At 39.4% G+C, this 19,156-nt stretch overlaps 1 protein-coding gene across 5 annotated transcripts in view; it reads left to right on the top strand.

Annotated features, from left to right (window-relative positions):
- LOC122553908 (short transient receptor potential channel 6-like) overlaps positions 1 to 19,156 on the top strand; it is a 120,773-nt gene that overhangs the window by 64,479 nt on the left and 37,138 nt on the right. For all 5 annotated transcript variants that reach the window (XM_043698414.1, XM_043698413.1, XM_043698416.1 and 2 more), the window contains 2 exons: positions 2,436 to 2,666; positions 10,758 to 11,022. In XM_043698414.1, the coding sequence (XP_043554349.1) occupies positions 2,436 to 2,666; positions 10,758 to 11,022 (496 nt within the window). The remainder of the gene's footprint in view (positions 1 to 2,435; positions 2,667 to 10,757; positions 11,023 to 19,156) is intronic.

The following is a 19,156-nucleotide window of genomic DNA, read 5'->3' as shown; positions in this document are numbered from 1 at the left end:
TTCTCATTGGAACGGCGAAGGATGAGGGGCGACTTGATAGAGGTTTATAAGATGATCAGAGGAATAGATAGAGTAGACAGTCAGAGACTTTTTCCCCGGTACAACAGAGTGTTACAAGGAGACATCAATTTTCGGTGAAGGGTGGAAGGTATGGGAGGATGTCAGGGGTGGGTTCTTTACCCAGAGAGTGGTGGGGGCATGGAATGCGCTGCCCATGGGAGTGGCAGAGTCAGAATCATTGGTGACCTTTAAGCGGCAATTGGATAGGTACATGGATGGGTGCTTAAGCTAGGAAAAATGTTCGGCACAACATCGTGGGCCGAAGGGCCTGTTCTGTGCTGTATTGTTCTATGTTCTATGTTCTATGTGTTGACAATCAATTCAGTATTGTAGTTAAGCTCATGTCTACTGGAAGCTACATCTATTAAGAACCAAGACCTTTTTCTAGTGCACACACTGATCAAAATAGGTGACTGGTCCCTTTTCCAGGGCAATGCTCTGACCAATTAAAATCAACCTGCCTGATTCAAAATTCAAACAAAGTCTGCTGTTAACTGTCAATCACCATTAATGTGAGCTTTCTGCATGTCCTGCCTCTGCTAGACAGAATCCACTTGCCAATCAATCAGCATCTCCTCTCTTCAGTATAAATGTTGCTTTTCTCCTTAATTTTGTATTCATGTGAAAGGTCCTGATGAGTGTAAAAGATTCAGCAAAATCTGCCTTTTCTTCAGCAAAATCTGCCTTTTCTTCAGCTGGACTCAAGTTCTATTCACGAAGAACTTTTTCAAAAAAAAAGAACTGGAGCTAATGTGATGAGTTTCTCTGATCAATTGGGACTTCTACCATTCAGTTATGAACTAATTGGGAAAGTACATTTTGCATTCATTTCTAGGATGTCTGCAGATCTTATGTAAGAGTCTTAATGGGCGAACAAGAAGTCCACCTGTGGAAGCCTGGCCCCTAAAAACTTGAACTTAATTATTAAAAGCATGATCTTGTCTATCTTCATTTCTAAAGGAGTTTCATATTCACCAATCTGCGTGAGGAGGTATTAGAAGAGTTCTATTCTTTGGTAACAGTCACTACAAGCTACTATCTGGTATTCCTGATGACATCCTGACAAAGAAAATCACACCCTGTCACATTATTCATTTACTTCCTAGGTTTTACGGTCAATGGTGTCACAAAGGTTCATGTAGGGATCCAGACAGGCATAGACTTCCTTCAAACCTCTAAGTGAGCTGTCTCAGAGTCTGTGATCATGATGGCATCTCTTCTGTCTCTTGTAAGAAATGTATGTAAGAAGTTCATATATAAGTTGGCTTGATGGGATAACGTAGGTTGGAATTTTAAATAAGTTTTTGAGATTTGTTCATGGGAAGTGGGTATCGCTGGCTGGGTCAGCATTCATTGTCCATCTCTAATAGCTGAAAGTCAAGAGTTAACCACATTGCTGTTAGTCTGGAGTCACATGTAGGGACAGCAGATTTTCTCCCCAAATCACCATTAGTGAACCAGATAGGTTTTTACCACAATAGTTACATAGTCACCATTAGGCTAGTTTTTAATTACAGTTTTTTTAAATTGAATTCACAATCCACTACCTGCATGGTGAGATTAGGGCCCTGTCCCCAAATTATCAAACTAAGATTTGTGATTCAGATTTCAGTGACATTACCATTACACCACCAACTCACCCTAAGAAGCTTATAAAACGTTAACAGGTGGGGAACCTTACTTGAGAGAGGATGTACTGGCACTGGAGGGGGTGCAGAAGAGGCTCACTGGGTTGATTCTGGAGTTGAGGGGGTTGGCTTATGAGGAGAGATTGAGTAGACTGGGATTATATTCACCAGAATTCAGAAGAATGAGGGGGAATCTTATAGAAACATTTAAACTTATGAAGGGGATAGATAAGATGGAAGTAGAGAGGATGGTTCCACTGGCAGGTGAAACTAGGACAAGAGGGCACAGCCTCAAGATCAGGGGGAGCAGATTCAGGACAGAACTGAGAAAGAACGTCTTCACCCAGAGGGTTGGGAATCTATGGAATCCCCTGCCCAGGGAAGTAGTTGAAGCTTCTTCAGTAAATGTTTTTAAAGCTAAGATAAATTTTTGAACAGTAAAGGATTTAAGGGATACGGTGAGTGGGTGGGTAAGTGGAGCTGAGGCCACGATCAGCCATGATCTTATTGAATAACGGAGCAGGCTCGAAGGGCCAGATGGTCTACTCCTGCTCCTCGTTCTTACTTTGTTATGTTGTTCTTACCAATTCATTCATATGGGAATTATATTATTCTTGGTAATAGTATCTATGAGATGCATTGGTAGTCTTCACATTTAATCTACAATATTTTATTATCGACTGGCACAATTTGATATTTTTAATATGCAAATGAGTAAGTGTAATCTTTTCTTTTTCCTTTCCATAGGAATGATCTGGTCAGAGTGTAAAAAAATGTGGTCACAAGGCCCGAGGGAATATTTGCTGGAACTGTGGAACTTATTAGACTTTGGAATGCTAGCCATTTTTTCAGCATCATTCATAGCACGATTGATGGCGTTTTGGCATGCTTCCAAGGCACAGAGTTTTGTGGATGAAAAGATCAAAATGGACTTAACTAATGTTACTCTTCCAACAGAAATAGAGTACTACACTCTTGGTCAGTTTGATGCATCTTCTATCAATTTTTATTATTCTGCTTAATTAGTTCAGAAACTATAAATGCCAAATACTTAGTTTTTTTTTACTATTTAATCACATTCTACTGATTGAAAATTGAAATTGCTATAAGGATAGAACCAATTTCCACTTAAAGATCCTAATGAAATTTCTGTGCAATTTCTATTCCAAAATCATAGACCCCAGTTTCTCAGAATGACATAATGTGCAGTTCTTCAGATGGTGAGTTTGCAATCTCAATATAAAAAAAAGCTGCTCTCTGACACTACGAAAACTGTTTCCTTAACAGGAGTAAATCCATGATACACAAAGCTTTATGACCATGTTACTTTTGATTGATTAGTTCAAGGTACTGTTCTTGTTAATACCTTACTGTTTCCATGATGATTCTCTTGCATTGGCAAAGAAAAGGATTTCCTACAAATGCTTTATTGTTGTGCAGGGATGTCTTGAAGTGAATGCTTACAATGAATGCTTGCTACTTGCATGATGTAAAAATGATGACATTATTTGTTACCAACTCAGTGAGATGACGTTGATTTTTGATTATAAACATAATTGATAATGTTAGCTTGGGAATTCCAGCATAACAGATACTGTGCAGTGAGAATAATGGGGAGGTGTTTTATGATTGGTCAAATCAAACTGTACTGATCTTGTCAGAAAACTTGGGATTGACTTATTTACACAGTACATTGCACCAGAGGCCAAATCTTTTATCTAGCCTGGAAGGTTCAGGCAAAGGCAGAACTAGGGTGTAACATCAATCTTTAAGAGGTGACCATACAGCTTCAGGGCTGTGCAAGCCCTTCGTTCATGTTACTAAAGTGCATAACTCAGTCAGATAAGTAAATTAGCATAACAAATTCACAATTTGTAGCATACGTCTTAAAATCCACTGTAGATGTTACTGAAGTGCATAACTCCTTTACAGATCATAATCTCCATTTCAAGCAAATCTCTTAAAATCTTTTGTAAATGTTACTAAAATGTAGATCTCGGTGAGATAAGCAAGTTTAAACAACAGAAGCACCACATCTTGCAAAGTTCTCCAAAGTGTTGTTATATTTTTAAAGCCTGTTGTGAATGTTACTAAAATGCATAACTCAGTGAAACAACCAAGTTGGCACTACAAAATCACCATTTCTAGCAAACTTCTCCAAAATGCTTGCATTTTCTTAAAATCTGCTATAGATGTTACTAACGTGCAAAACTCAGTCAGATCAGCAACTTTGCACATCACAATCCCATTCTAGCAAACTTCTTAAAATCTGCTGTAGATGTTACTAAAATGAATAACTCAGTGAGATGAGAAAGTTTGAACAACAGAACACCACATCTTGCAAAGTTCTCCAAAATGCTGGCATATTCTCAAAAATCTGTTGTGGATGTTACTGAAGTGCACAACTCACTGAGTTAAGAAATTTTACACATCATAATCTCCATTTTGAGCAAACTTCTTAAAGTCTACCCTAGATAAGAAACTCAGCAAGTTAAGAAAATTTAAACAGCCAAAGCTCAAATACTAACAAACTCCTTAAAATGTGCAGTAGATAGTATTAAAGTGTATAACTCAGTGAGATAAATAAACTGTGTGACAAAATCAGCACTTCCAGCAAACTTCTCCAAAATGATGGTATATTCTTAAAATCTCTTGTAGATGCTACTAAAGTGCATAACTCAGTCAGATAAGAAACATTGAACATCAAAATCACCATTTCTAGCAAACGTCTTCAAATCGTTATACAATAAGCACATTTGAACAACAAAATCAATATCTCTTGCAAATATCTCTAAAATACTGGCATATTCTTAAAATCTGTAGCAGATGTTGCTAAAGTGCATAACTTGGGGAGATAAGCAATTGTACACACCAAATCTCCATTTTGAGCCACTACCTTTTATAAATGTTACTAAAGCATATAACTCAGTGAGATAAAAATGTTTGCAGATCATACTCACCATTTCTAGCAAAGGTCTTGAATTCTGTAGTAGATATTGCTAAAATACATAACTCATTGTGATCAGAAAGTTTCAACAACACCATTTCTAGCAAACTTCTCCAAAATGCTGGCATATTCTTAAAATCTGTTATAGATGTTCCTACAATGCATAATTCAGTGAGATAATCAAGTCTGTACCATAAGCTGGATTTCAGTATCCTCTGCATTACATCACACATCTAGTACCTTCAATGATATCTATTACCAGTCCTCTGATTGTGAAATATCTAAAGCATTTTCCATGATATTCTAAGGACTCTTAGAGATTTTCTTAAAAGAGTTGGAAGGCAGATTTTTGGGTCTATTTTCTGCTTTTTAGGTTGTCCTTTTAAATTCTCACGAACTATTTTCGCATAAGATGTAGAATTGTAACAATTTCTTTGCACTTGTGTTGACAGATGGAGTGTTTGATATTTGCTAGAAGCAGAATTAGAAAAATTCTTCAATATTCTCAATAAATAACAACCCTCCAATAATCCGGAAGCCATAACGCACAAGTAAAGAATTCATTTCTGAGACCAAATTATTGAAGATGGTACGAAACAATAGCTGGAAGTTAACAATTGGAGTTTCTGTTCACCATTGCAGACTAATATTTCTAAATACAAACAAAACAAATGTTTATTCTGCAGAAAAGAGGGATTACTGCCAATCCATTTCCATCATACTTGCAAATCAGCAGATTATACAGGCAGCTAGTACATTCCCTTTTACGGCATTTCAGTCTTAAATTTAACAATCGACAGAGTGTTCATCGCAATAGAATCCACTTTTATTTTCTCCCATACTGTGACTCCTGAACCTGTGTAGTGTTAACTGTGAGGGTCAACATTCTATTTTAAGGAATACTTTATTTTAGAGAGTTCAGTTCTCCTGGCTCCCATTGAGGTGATTATTAGTCCACATGTTTAAAATGATTCTCTCTCCTTTGATGCATCCCTTACCTCACTTCTTGCAGGTTTCCTCTCTCCTTTCCTCCATTCCTCCACCTTTTGGAGATGATATATCTACCACCTCGCCCCCACTCCCCGAGTTTGTTGAGTGCTGACTATGGGCACATGTTAAAAGTTTTTAAATTTTTGCCATGTGTTCTTCTAATCAGGTTGAGTAAAATGATTCAGAAAATCCAAAATACATTAAAAAAATCAAAAACTAAGAAAAATAAGTGCTTTAAGACCATTACAAATGATTAGAAAGTTGCATCAAAACAGAAATGGAAGAAACGTTGTTTCTCTTCACATGTGCTCCCTGATCTGCCGAGTATTTCCAGTCATTTCTGTTTTGATTTCACATTTACAGAATCTTTTTGTGCTGCCTATTACTTTGTTATAATTCTTCATCAGGAAAATAATAGTCGGAACTCTCAGACATCAAACTTCATTTTTAAAGTGAACAGATTTGGAAACAGGTGGCAGGGGTGTATTGGAGGTTCAAAATGTTGGAATGTACAGAGCATTAACAAACCAACCCCAAACCCTCTGGCTTTAAATGGTCACAGCAGTGGAGTGTGCTTTGTTTAAACAATCGAAGTGAGAGAGGCAAATTGTTAATTTTAATACGCTAATAACTCACACAATGAGAGTGACACTAACATGGGTTTTAGCATTTAGTTCATCAGTTTCACTGGAAGCTTCCTGAAATTCAGCAGTGATGGCAACGTGAGAGATGATCTAGGCAAATGCTCAGAAAACAACAAGCACGAGCAGAGGTGATCAATAGCAGAATGCAGCTCAAGGATCTGGATGCTGTGTCGATAGAAGATTAATGTTCTCACATAAGTTATCAAGGTTAATGCATGTCTGTTTAGCCATCATACCCCATTAACTGCATTGCTAACCTCGTCCACTGCTCAAATCACCATAGCACATCATTCACTTAAAAAATAATTTCCATCAATCAGGACTCATGTCTGCAATGTGCATGTTTGACATCATCCTCATACACTTTAAACAACAGTAAACATCAATCCCACACACCTGGTCATTATTCAAAAATGCCTGTGACAACATCCAAAGTTAATGCATAACACTCACCGATACATGTACTTCTCTCTTGCAGAAGAGTGTGGTACTAAATAACAGTCACTGAATGTAACTGGACTGACAACTATGTTAGGGGACAGTATTGATCGTGAACTGGGAAGGGACATTGCTGACACCCTCTCTCATTCCTCTTCTATGAGCTTATCTTGCTCCACATGGCTTCTGCTCATTCTGTAAGTCACGATCAATGCCAAGAGGAAGTCCTACCAGGCCACCAATGTCTGAAAATCACTAGTTTGCACAAAAAACATTTAAGACCTTGATAAAAGATACTGGAAGCACTAAAAATATATTAAACTGCAGCAAGAAAGAGAAGAAATAATCAAGCAATTTACCTGCATATAGTTGATGATGCATTAAAGAAAATTGATAGGGGATTCCTTCATGGTCATAAATGTTAGTTCAGCATTCAAAGACATGAAAGGTTGTAAGCTAGAGTATGGAACTCCATAATGTCAGTGCTGACATCAGTTCAGTATTGCACACTAATTGTGAGTATCATGATTTGTCTGTTCTGCATGTTGCATGTACCTAGGCTCCTCATCAACTTTGCAGTCCAGCACGCTTCACGTTGCAGCTGTGCGTGCACATCATGAACATAAATTTTGTAGTTTTAAGAACCTTGTAGCATCAATAGATACAAATATTTAAAAAAGGAGTAGTCTTCAACTGCAAGTACAAAGAACACATTGATTTTGTGGTTCTAGTGGATGCTGTGCTCAAAGCAGAGCAACTTTGCAAAATACTGCAAAGTATTGTGACTCTTCGTCTACCCGTGGTGCTGTTCAACACGATTATTTACAGTTTGCTTATGAATGACAACTGTGTGGCCATTGCTGATAACTGAATGTATATCATGGTCTGTCAGCGTAACAAAGCTTTGGATATAAGTCACATCCTGTGTGTTAAATATGTTTGGCAAAGTAAGGTAGACTGTGAGAATCTGTTCCCTATGGCAGACATGTCTAAGACCAGAAGACATGAGTTTAAAATGAGGAGCAAATGGTTCAGAGGAGATATGACAAAGGATTTTTAAATTCTCAGGCTGGTTGATTTATGGAATGTGTTGTCTGACGAATGATGGAGGCAGGTGCTCTCGCAGCATTTAAAAACCATAGAGTTATAGAGATATGCAGCACGGAAACAGACCCTTTGGTCCAACTCGTCCATGCTGACGAGATATCTTAAACTCATCCAGTCCCTTTTACCGGCACCCGGCCCATATCCCTCTAAACCCTTCCTATTCATATACCCATCCAGATGCCTTTTAAATGTTGTAATTGTACCAGCCTCCTCCATGTCCTCTGGCAGCTCATTCCATATGCACCACCCTTCTGCTTGAAAACATTGCTCCTTGGGTCCCTTTTAAATTTTTTCTCTCTCACCTTAAATCTATGCAGTCTAGCTCTGGACTCCCCCACCTCAGGGAAGAGACTTTGTCTATTTACCTTCTTCAGGCCCTTCTTGATTTTATAAACCTCTATAAGGTTTACCTCAGCTTCCAACACTCAAGGGAAAATAATCCCTGTCTATTCAACCTCTCCTTATGGCTCAAACCCTCCAAACCTGGCAAACTCCTTATAAATCTTTTCTGAACCTTTTCAAGTTTCACAAACTTTTCCCATAGCAGGGAGACCGGAATTGCACACAATATTCCACAAATGGCCTAACCAATGTGCTGTACTACTACAACATGACCTCCCCAACTCCTATACTCAATGCTCTGATTTGCCTTTTCAAAATGCAGCACCTCACATTTACGTAATTTAAATTCCGTTTGCCACTCCTCAGCCCATTGGCCCATCTGATCAAAATCCCATTGTACTCTGAGGTAACCTTCTTCACTGTCCACTACATCTCCAATTTTGGTACCATCTGCAAACTTACTAACTATATCTCCGATGTTCACATCCAAATCATTTATATAAATGACGAAAAGCAGGGGGCCCAGCAATGATCTTGTGGCACTCCGCTGGTCACAAGCCTTCAGGCTGAAAAGCAACCCTCCACACCACCCTCTGACTTCTACCTTTGAGTCAGTTCTGTATCCAAATGATTAGTTCTCCTTCTATTCTGTGCGACCTAACCTTGTTAACCAGTTTACCAGAGGAAGTCCATATAGATCATGTCCACCGCTCTGCCCTCCTTTTTGTTACTTCAAAAAAATCAATCAAGTTTGTGAGACATGATTTCCTATGCACAAAGCTATGTTGAATATCCCTAATCAGTCCTTGTCTTTCCAAATACATGTACATCCTGTCCTTCAGGGTTCCCTCCAACAACATGCCCACCACCGATGTCATGCTCACCAGTCTATAGTTCCCTGGCTTCTCCTTACCATCTTTCTTAAATATGCAACCATGTTAGCCAACCTCTAGTCTTCTGGCACCTCACCTGTGACAATCAATGATCAAAACTTCTCAGCAAGCGGCTTAAGAATCACTTCCATAGCTTCCCACAGAGTTCTAGGGTACACCTGATCAGGTCTGAGGGAATTATCAACTTTATGCATTTTAAGGCATCCAGCACCTCTTCCCCTGTAATATGGATAAATCTCAAATGTCATTATTTATTTCCCAACATTCTCTATTTTTCATGTCCTTCTCCACAGTAAACACTGATCCAAAATACTCGTTTAGTATCTCCCCCATCTCCTGTGTTTCCACATATCAGCTGCTTTGCTGACCTTTAAGGGGCCCTTTCTCTCCCTAGTTACCCTTTAGTCCTTAACGTATTTGTAAAAACCCTTTGGATTCTCCTTAACTCTATTTGCCAAAGCTATCTCATGTCCCCTTTTTGCCCTCCTGATTTCCCTCTAAAGTATATGCCTACTGTTTTTATACTCTTCCAAAGATTCACTCAATCTATCCTTTCTATACCTGACATATGCTTCCTTTCTTTTCTGAACCAAAACCTCAATTTTTTCTAGGCATCCAGCATTCCCTATACCTACCAACCTTTCCCTAAACCTACCAGCCTTTCCCTATACCTACCAACCTTTCCCTGCACCTACCAACCTTTCCCTTTCACTCTTATTATCTCCTTTTTGAAGGCTTCCCATTTTCCAGCCATACCTTTATCTGCAAACAAGCACTGATCAGCTTTTGAAAGTTCTTGCCTAATACCATCAAAATTGGCCTTCCTCCCACTTAGAACTTTAAGTTTTAGATCTGGTCTATCCTTTTCCATCCACTATTTTAAAACTAAAAGAATTATGGTCACTGACCCCAAAGTGCTCCCCCACTGACACCTCAGTCACCTGCCCTGCCTTATTTCCCAAGAGTAGGCCAAGTTTTACACCTTCTCTAGTAGGTACATCCACATACTGAATCAGAAAATTTTCTTGTACACGCCTAACAAATTCCTCTCCACCTAAACCCTTAATACTCTGGCAGTCCAAGTCTATATTTGAAAAGTTAAAATCCCCTACCATAACTACCCATAACCATCCATGACCATAGAATCCCCTACTATGACCAGCCATATTGATCCATTACCATAAAATCCCCTCCCATAGCCACCCATAACCACCCATAACCATAAAATCCCCTTCCATACCCAGCCATAACCACCCATAGCCATAGAATCCCCTACCATAACCACCATAAACATAAAATCCCCTCCCAGAACCACCCACAGCTAGCCTATCCCCTTCCATAGCCAGCCTATCCTCTCCCATAACCAGTCTATTATTCTTACTTCTGGATGAGTACATAAAATGTCAGGGCAGAGTATCCTCTGGACTGAATGCAGGTACATGCGATTAGTGCAGTTTGGTCTTTCTTGGTCAGCATAGACATGGTGGGCCGAAGGGCCTTCCTCCATGCTGTATGACTCTATGACTCTAAAGTAGATTGACAAACTCACCAAAAATAAAAAAAAATGCCAAATTAATTTTAGATGGTTATTTGAATCTATAAAAAAACTATGGCACAGAAGATGGCCCTAGGACATGTTTGAATCATCTTTATATTTAGCTAACTTATTGCAGAATTAATGTTTTTTTATTTTGACTTTTTCTTCCAGCACGAATTAAATGGTTCCCATCTGATCCCCAGCTTATATCTGAAGGCCTCTATGCAATAGCAGTTGTGATGAGCTTCTCTCGAATTGCATACATTCTTCCAGCCAATGAAAGTTTCGGGCCTTTGCAAATATCTCTGGGAAGAACTGTGAAAGACATATTCAAATTCATGGTCATATTCATTATGGTTTTTGTTGCATTCATGATTGGGATGTTTAATCTTTATTCTCACTACCTTGGAGCGAAGCAAAACAATGCATTTACAACGTAAGTACTTATACCGGTTTCATTGCTTTTCATGAAATGTTTGCATCTTTGGTACTTGCAAACGTTTCAGATAAGAAGTAAGATTGCTGTGTATGCTGTAAAACTACTACTAAAATTATTGCCTTGGTGCTTTGCAAGTTAGAATTCTGTTCTACTGAAGTGGATTTGTATTTGAAGAAATACTGTGTATATTTAACTATTTTCTGAATGCTAATTTGAATCACATTAAGAAAAATGTTGATTTGCCTTGTTTAGAGTTTCAAGAAGGCACACAATCTTTCTCAATGACTGATGTTGAAACATTTAACATTGATATATTCCTCCTATTTAGCACCTTTTTTCTTAAAATGCTCAACTATATTGCTGTGATAGTTTGTAAAAACAGCTGAATGGAATTGGGTTTTTATTATTATTTGTGATTTGGTAGTCTGGAGGCACAAACTATCTGGATTCACACGGAAAGGTTCACCGATCCAGTGAAGTAAGACCATTGTCTAAATAAATTGAAACTCTGGATGCCAAAAAGTCAATGCCTTTCGATGGGATACGGAGAAGGATGGAAGACAATGGAGTCTTCTGACCCTTTTGAATATTTCCTAAAGCTATGCTGACTGTCACCATTTACCATTCTCTAAATAAACATTTACACATAATCATATTTTCTAGCATTTGTTTTAAGTTGTACATTACACCTGCCCCGATTTGAGATAGCTACAACAGATTCAATTTGAGCTGAAGGCAACTGCACTGATGATGGCTTTTAAGGCAAGAAATGATTGTTTTTCTTCACTTTGAAGTATTAACTGATCATAATCTAAGTGTTATTTTACCAAAAATAAAACTACCCTTGAATCTTCAATTTTACAGTTTTCCTAATTTGCGGACGCACATCAGAACAATCACACAGAAGATTCAATAGTCAGGACCAGCACCTTTTTAAAAGTAGCCAGTGGTTTGAGCCAATTAATTAGCATCTGTGTGGCCAGACTCCTGGTATATCAGAATGTGACGAAATCTCACAAAAGGTAAAATCTGAACCCATGGGAGTTAAAAGGTAATGAGAAAACATAATATAAAACTCAAAAGTCCTGCCAAAGTAAGTTAACTTTATTACTTACATTTGATGTAAGTAATTCTTCCAAACTGCTCAACATTTCCCGTAGTGCAGTGCAAGAATGAAAAGTATTTTAAAAAGTTCAACAACACTAAAGTGGATTATATTTATAAAAACAATATAACGAATACACTAGCTAATCTTTGTGCACAGACATTGCAATCAGGAAGGAAGAGTGAAAAATATTAAATTAAATTAACATTGTGAGAATGGAAGTAAATATTTCCAATCAGTTTGATCAGACACATTATGAACCATCTTTGGGGTGGGTGGGACTTGAATCTGGGCTTCTCAGCTCAGTGGCTGGGACAGCGAAAGAGAAAGTGTGAGGAGTTTAACGTCAGTGAAAATGGATAACTTCTCAGGCCCTGGGCTGTTAAGGGGAATATGAAATAGCAACCACTTTGACCATAGCTTTCTGATTCCCACTGGTTACAGTGTGGTACCAAATGACTGGAGAACAAGTTATTTAATTACATTAAAAAGGGAGTCACAGATTGACCAAGTAGTTACAGATCAGTTAACCTATTGTCAGTGAGAAGAAAGTGATGGTATAAAATACTGGGAGAACAGGATAAATCCTAATTTATAAAAAAATGTGGATTAAACAAAGACAGCCATCATGAATGTGTTAAAGAAAGATTACATGCAAAATACAGTGTATTTCTCCTAGAAGCTGCAGTAAAAATATTTTACAAACAGATCTTCGCCATCAACCGTGCCAATTTGATTCTCCCAGTCTAACACAAACTTAAAGGTTTCCCATAATTATTTCATCCCTTTGTTGGAATCATTTGTTTTAATGTTTAATGCTCTCTTCGATGGTTTAGCAATTATTAGGGGGTTGGAACTTCTCTCAGTGTGTTCTAACTTTTGCTATTCCTAATCCCCATGCATTCTCTGATGGAATATTCTGAAGGGTCCCTGGACCCGAAACATTAACTCTGGTTTCTCTCCACAGATGCTGTCCAATCTGCTGAGCTTTTGCAGCAATTTCTCATGTTGTTCCAATCCATATTTCCTCCATTTTGCAATTTCCTGATCTCAGGTCCTTTCTCACTAATTTCCTTTTGTCATCATTGACCATCAGGGCTATCCCTCATCCTTTGCAATCCTGTCTGTCTTTTGAAAAGATGGGCCTGGAATTTCCATTTTTTGGGTTAAATGTTGACCTGTGGGCTTCATGATCCATCAGGCCCCACCCCTCCAGGGATTGATAGCCAATCAGAGGCCGATGGTCACTGTTTGCAACAGTGATTCATCCAAGACTGAGGCTGTGGTTGAACACTAGTCTGAACTATCAGGGACCAGTGAAAAGAGCAGTCAGTCTTTGGGGACGATGATGGGCTGGGGGTCACAAGCAGGGGCAGTTGGAGCATAGCGCAGGGATTGACTTTCACTAGTTACCTCTAAAACCACCCTCCCCCCCCCCCCCCCGAACTGTGCCCCCAATTGCCTCTAGATTGGGGCAAATGGAGGCCCACCCCCAATCTCCCAGAGGGAAAACCCAATACAATACCAGTAATACTTACAAATGAAAGCACTGGTCACATAGGAGCATTGTTCTGAGGTATACAAAACAAGTCAGACCAGTATGTATCATTCACAAGTTTTACTGGTTTGCCCTTCGGGAAAGTAGGTAAATTGAGTTAGTGGGTTGAGGCTTTTAAATGTTGAAACTTTATTGCTGGAACAGCACAGCAGGTCAGGCAGCATCCAGGGAACAGGAGATTCGACGTTTCGGGCACAGGCCCTTCTTCAGGAATGAAGAAGGGCCTGTGCCCGTAACGTCGAATCTCCTGTTCCCTGGATGCTGCCTGACCTGCTGTGCTGTTCCAGCAATAAAGTTTCAACTTTGATCTCCAGCATCTGCAGACCTCACTTTCTCCTTGAGGCTTTTAAATGGTCAATAATTGACCACTCTTTGGCTTTAATTGGTTGGTGATTGGCAAGATCACCCATGAACCATCCACTTCAGGCCCTAATTGAGCACGGTGGCTCAGTGGTTAGCACTGCTGCCTCACAGCAGCAGGGACTGAGGTTCAATCCCACCTTCCGGCGACAACCTGTGTGGAGTTTGCACATTCTCCCATTTACAGGCTGTTGTTTACCCTAAAGTGAAATCTGTAGTTTGTGCCAAAGTTTTCTACATCATAAGAGAAAAGCCAAATGTCGCAGAGAAGCCAAAGGCTTTACATTTGGGTTAGCACTGGCTGTCACCTTGCTGGTGTTGACCTGAATCTAAAGCAGATGCAGTAAGAGGGAAGAGAGAGTCTTCTTCCGAGATGGATGGAGATGGAGACTATCTTGTAATGCAGCAGTAATATCTCTTTGTTGAGTGTCTTACCCCTCCGTCTCTATGTCCTTCCTCTCAACTTCCTCCTTCCGCACCTTCCCAAACAAGCTGACCAGGACCTCTCCAACTTCAGGGTCTGCACCCCTTTTATGGACCACATTTTGTAGACCAACTTCTCCAGACGGTATTGGAGTCCACTACCTGACTAATACTGTACAGTTGGTTCTGCTATAACATGTTTTTCTTCAAGACGAATTGGCTTTAACATAATTGAAGAATTTAGACTGTTATTTAGACAATTGAAATGTGGAGCGTATTCAAGGAACAGCTATTGCATGTCCTTGATAAGTATGCACCTGTCAGGAAGGGAGGAAGTAATTAAGCAAGGCAGCTGTGGTTTACTAAAGAAGTTGAATCTCTTGTCAAGAGGAAGAAGAAGGCTTATGTTAGGATGAGACGTGAAGACACAGTTAGGGCATTTGAGAGTTACAAGTTAGCCAGGAAAGACATAAAGAGAGGGCTAAGAAGAGCCAGGAGGGGGTATGAGAAGTCGTAGGCAGATAGGATCAAGGAAAACCCTAAAGCTTCTATTGGTATATCAGAAATAAAAGAATGACTGGACAAAGATTAGGACCAATCAAGGATAGCAGTGGGAAGTTGTGCGTGGAGTCCCAGGTGATAGGAGAAGCAGTAAGTGAATATTTTTCATCAGTATTTGTCATTTGTCAAGAAGAATACTGAGATACAGGCTACTAGACTAAACGGGATTGAGGTTCACAAGGAGGAGGTGTCAGCAATTCTGGAAAGTGTGAAGATAGATAAGTCCCCTGGGCCGGATGGGATTTATCCGAGGATTCTCTGAGAATCCATTGGCTTTGATCTTTGTGTCATCATTGTCTACAGGAATAGTGCCAGAAGACTGGAGGATAGCAAATGTTGTCCCCTTGTTCAAGAAGGGGAGTAGAGACAACCATGGTAATTATAGACCAGTGAGTCTTACTTTGGTTGTGGGTAAAGTGTTGGAAAAGGTTATAGAAGATAGAATTTATAATCATCTAGAAAGGAATAAGTTGATTAGGGATAGATTGTGCGTCACAAACCTTAATGAGTTCTTTGAGAAGGTGACCAAACAGGTGGATGAGGTAAAGTGGTTGATGTGGTGTATATGGATTTCAGTGAGGCAGTTGATGAGGTGAGTTATTGCAGAAAATATGGACCCATGGGATTGAGGGTAATTTAGCAACTTGGATCAGAAATTGGCTAGCTGAAAGAAGACAGAGGGTGGGTAATTGATGGGAAATATTCATTCTGGAGTTCAGTTACTAATGGTGTACCACAAGGATCTGCTTTGGGGCCACTGCTGTTTGTCATTTTTATAAATGACATGGATAAGGACGTAGAAGGATGGGTTAGTAAATTTGCGGATGACACTAAGGTTAGTGGAGTTGTGGATAGTGACAAAAGATGTTGTAGGTGACAGAGGGACGTAGATAAGCTGCAGAGCTGGACTGAGAGGTGGCAAATAGAGTTTAATGAGGAAAAGTATGAGGTGTTTCACTTTTGAAGGAGCAACAGGAATGCAGTGTACTGGGCTAATGGTAAGATTCTTGATAGTGTCGATGAGCAGAAAGATCTCGGTGTCCATGTACATAGATCCCTGAAAGTTGCCACCCAGGTTGATAGGGTTGTTAAGAAGGCATATGGTGTGTTAGCTTTTATCGGTAGAGGGATTGAGTTTCAGAGCCATGAGGTCATGCTGCAGCTGTACAAAACTCTAGTGTGGCCGCACTTGGAATTGTGTACAGTTCTGGTCACCACATTATAGAAAGGATGTGGAAGCTTTGGGAAGAGTTCAGAGGAGATTTACTAGGACGTTGCAAGGTATGGAGGGAAGATCTTATGAGGGAAGGCTGAGGGACTTGAGGTTGAGAGGTGACTTAATTCAGACATATAAGATAATCAGAGGGTTAGATAGGATGGACAGTGAGAGCCTTTATCCTCAGATGATGATGGCTAGCATGAGAGGACATAGCTTTAAATTGAAGGGTGATAGATATAGGATATCAGGGCTAGTTTCTTTACTCAGAGAGTAGTGAGGGTGTGGAACACACTGCCTGCAACAGTAGTCGACTCACCAACTTTGAGGGCATTTAGATGGTCATTGGATAAACATAGGGATAAAAATGGAATAATGTAGGATAGATGGGCTTCAGATTGTTTCCAATTGTCAGTGCAATGTCAAGGGCCGAAGGGCCTGTACTGTGCTATAATGTTCTATGTTCTACATTTGTAGAATGTGAACTTTCCATACTTGTACTGGTAATAATGCAATTCCGGCCCAATTAGTTTAAATGGTGTGCCTATTGCACAATTATCTTATAATGCGAGATCATAAGAGGACAGAACTATCATTTTGTACCAGAACGGACTGTATGTTCAAAAGCCCAGAGGCCTCCATCTCCTACTGAGAAAATGGCATGGATTGAGTCATCTCAGTGCCTCTTGCAGGAACTCCCTTAGAAGGTTCAGTGGCAACAGATTCAAAGAACTTGCTTTCTCTTGAAACATCCAGAAACACAATTGCTGGGTTAAAAAAAATCAGAGATTGGACTGGCAGAAAAAGTTAAAATGTCATGGTAATTATCAGAAAACTTGAGTGCAGATATCGAGAATGCTCTTGTTGTAGTTGCAGGCCAGTTAGATGTTGAGGGGTTAGGAGCTTTCTCTATTGATGGATCTCATTGACTGGTGGCTCGGTGCTTTCCGATAGGTGCGGTTGGAGATGGCCTGCACCTGCTGAATTTCAGCAGTGGGCGAAAGAGCCATTGCCTTTGAGGACATGTCTATTGTTAAAGGAGTCAGTTGTTCAGTTCTGGCAAAGAGCGCTTTCGTGTGTAGCAAGAATACAGCTGTTTTGAGATATTACTAAGGCCCTTAGGAAAACAATCCATTGTATTAATTGGTTCTGAGGGAAGGAGATGAGTTAATTTGGGCCACATTTCTTCTGAGAGAGTTATGTTTTATTGATGGTATTCCAGAAAGGCTTTCCAGATTATTTGTACAATTACTGTTAAAACTGTATTAGATGTTAGCCAAGACAAATGTGTGTCTTGATGGATTTTATGGCACACATAAGAGCCTTCTGGAATAGCAATTATGTTGGAAAATGACAGCCTCATTGAAGTATGTCAAAACTTGGACTGAAATCTCCACTACCTTAACCGTGACAAGGGGATTTCTGATGCAGTACATGTTGTACCACTATGTAGCAACACATCTGTGTTCATAATTAAATGGCTAACATTTGATTATCTAAAATTGCCAGTTTGAGTCCTAATACACATATTACTTTCTCATCATTATAAAAATGATTGGTTGATTAACATTGAGAAATTCCAACGATTCTCAAATTTTTATGCCATTTTCAGATTATTTAAAAACTGTTTTCATTATTGACGGGTGCTGGAGCACATCACACTTCAATCTGTCATGTGATAAACTCCGTATTAAAATAATAAGAAACAGACTTATCTGGTTTTATGTTCACAGTGTATTGTGCTGAATGTGTTCATGATTCAGCCCTTCCTGATGAAGGGCTTATGCCCAAAATGTTGACTCTCCTGCTCCTCGGAAGCTGCCTGACCTGCTGTGCTTTTCCAGCGCCCTACTTTTTGACTCTGATTCTCCAGCATCTGCAGTCCTCATTTTTTCTCTGAATCTTTTCATGTTAAAAACTCGTCAGCATTTCAGTAAACTCATTCCCTGGACAATAATGAGATAAGAGTTTGGTGCAACAAAGGTTAAAAAGGATGCCAAAAGTGTGCAGAATACAAACAAGTCCCAGGTCTGGGTGGGGTGTGATTTTTTTTTGTCTGATTGTATGTGACTATGCACTTAATTAACATCAAACTGAGTTATTTTTAAAATGGCATTATTGTGACAGAAACATTCTTTCGTGGAAGTTTACCAAGGGGCTTGTATCTCTCTTTGCACCCACACCTGCCAATTAATTCACTTTGTGCAATCCTTCTGTACCCACTTGGTGTTGGAAACTATTTTCTCTGGTAATCATATCCTGATCTTTTAATATTTGGTGTAGCTACTTTGCAACTTCGTGAGTCCAGGCTACTTCCTGTTTTGAAGTGCTTTCTAACATCGCCTTGAACGAATCTAATTCCAGGTTTTTAAGATTATCACTCATTGTTCTGGACTTAGCATGCCAGAGGCGATGGTTTCTCACTATTTACCCTGTCAGACCTTGAAACGTGGTAAAAGTGAGGATTGCAGATGCCGGAGAGTCAGAGTCGTAGAGTGTGGCGCTGGAAAAGAACAGCGGGTCAGGCAGCATCCAAGAAGCAGGAGAGTCAACACCTTTAAACGTACAAGTTAAAAATTATAGCTCAAATAAAAATCGAGGAAATAAGGAAAACAGCATATTCTGTAAATTTAGAATAAAACCCACAAAGTGTTGGTAATAACTGATAAATCTGTCAACATCCGTAAAAAGATAATGTAGAAACCAGGTTAAAAAAAAGTCGGTCATTAGTATTTAATGAAGTGAGTTCCTAGGATCAACCAAAACAACGAGGAAAAGGGAGTGGCAGCAGGTTACAAAAACACACTGACCAAACACAGGCAGAAAATGAGCTGAAGTGTTTCTTTTTTTTTTGAACTGGGGAACATGTGAAAAATACCAGATGATGTCAGCAGATCATTTCAGTTAG

The sequence above is a fragment of the Chiloscyllium plagiosum genome, chromosome 10 (assembly GCF_004010195.1).
Source record: "Chiloscyllium plagiosum isolate BGI_BamShark_2017 chromosome 10, ASM401019v2, whole genome shotgun sequence".
In the NCBI taxonomy this organism is placed as follows: domain Eukaryota; kingdom Metazoa; phylum Chordata; class Chondrichthyes; order Orectolobiformes; family Hemiscylliidae; genus Chiloscyllium; species Chiloscyllium plagiosum.
Note: the sequence above shows the minus strand (reverse complement) of the source record. Positions and strands in the feature narration are given on the sequence as shown.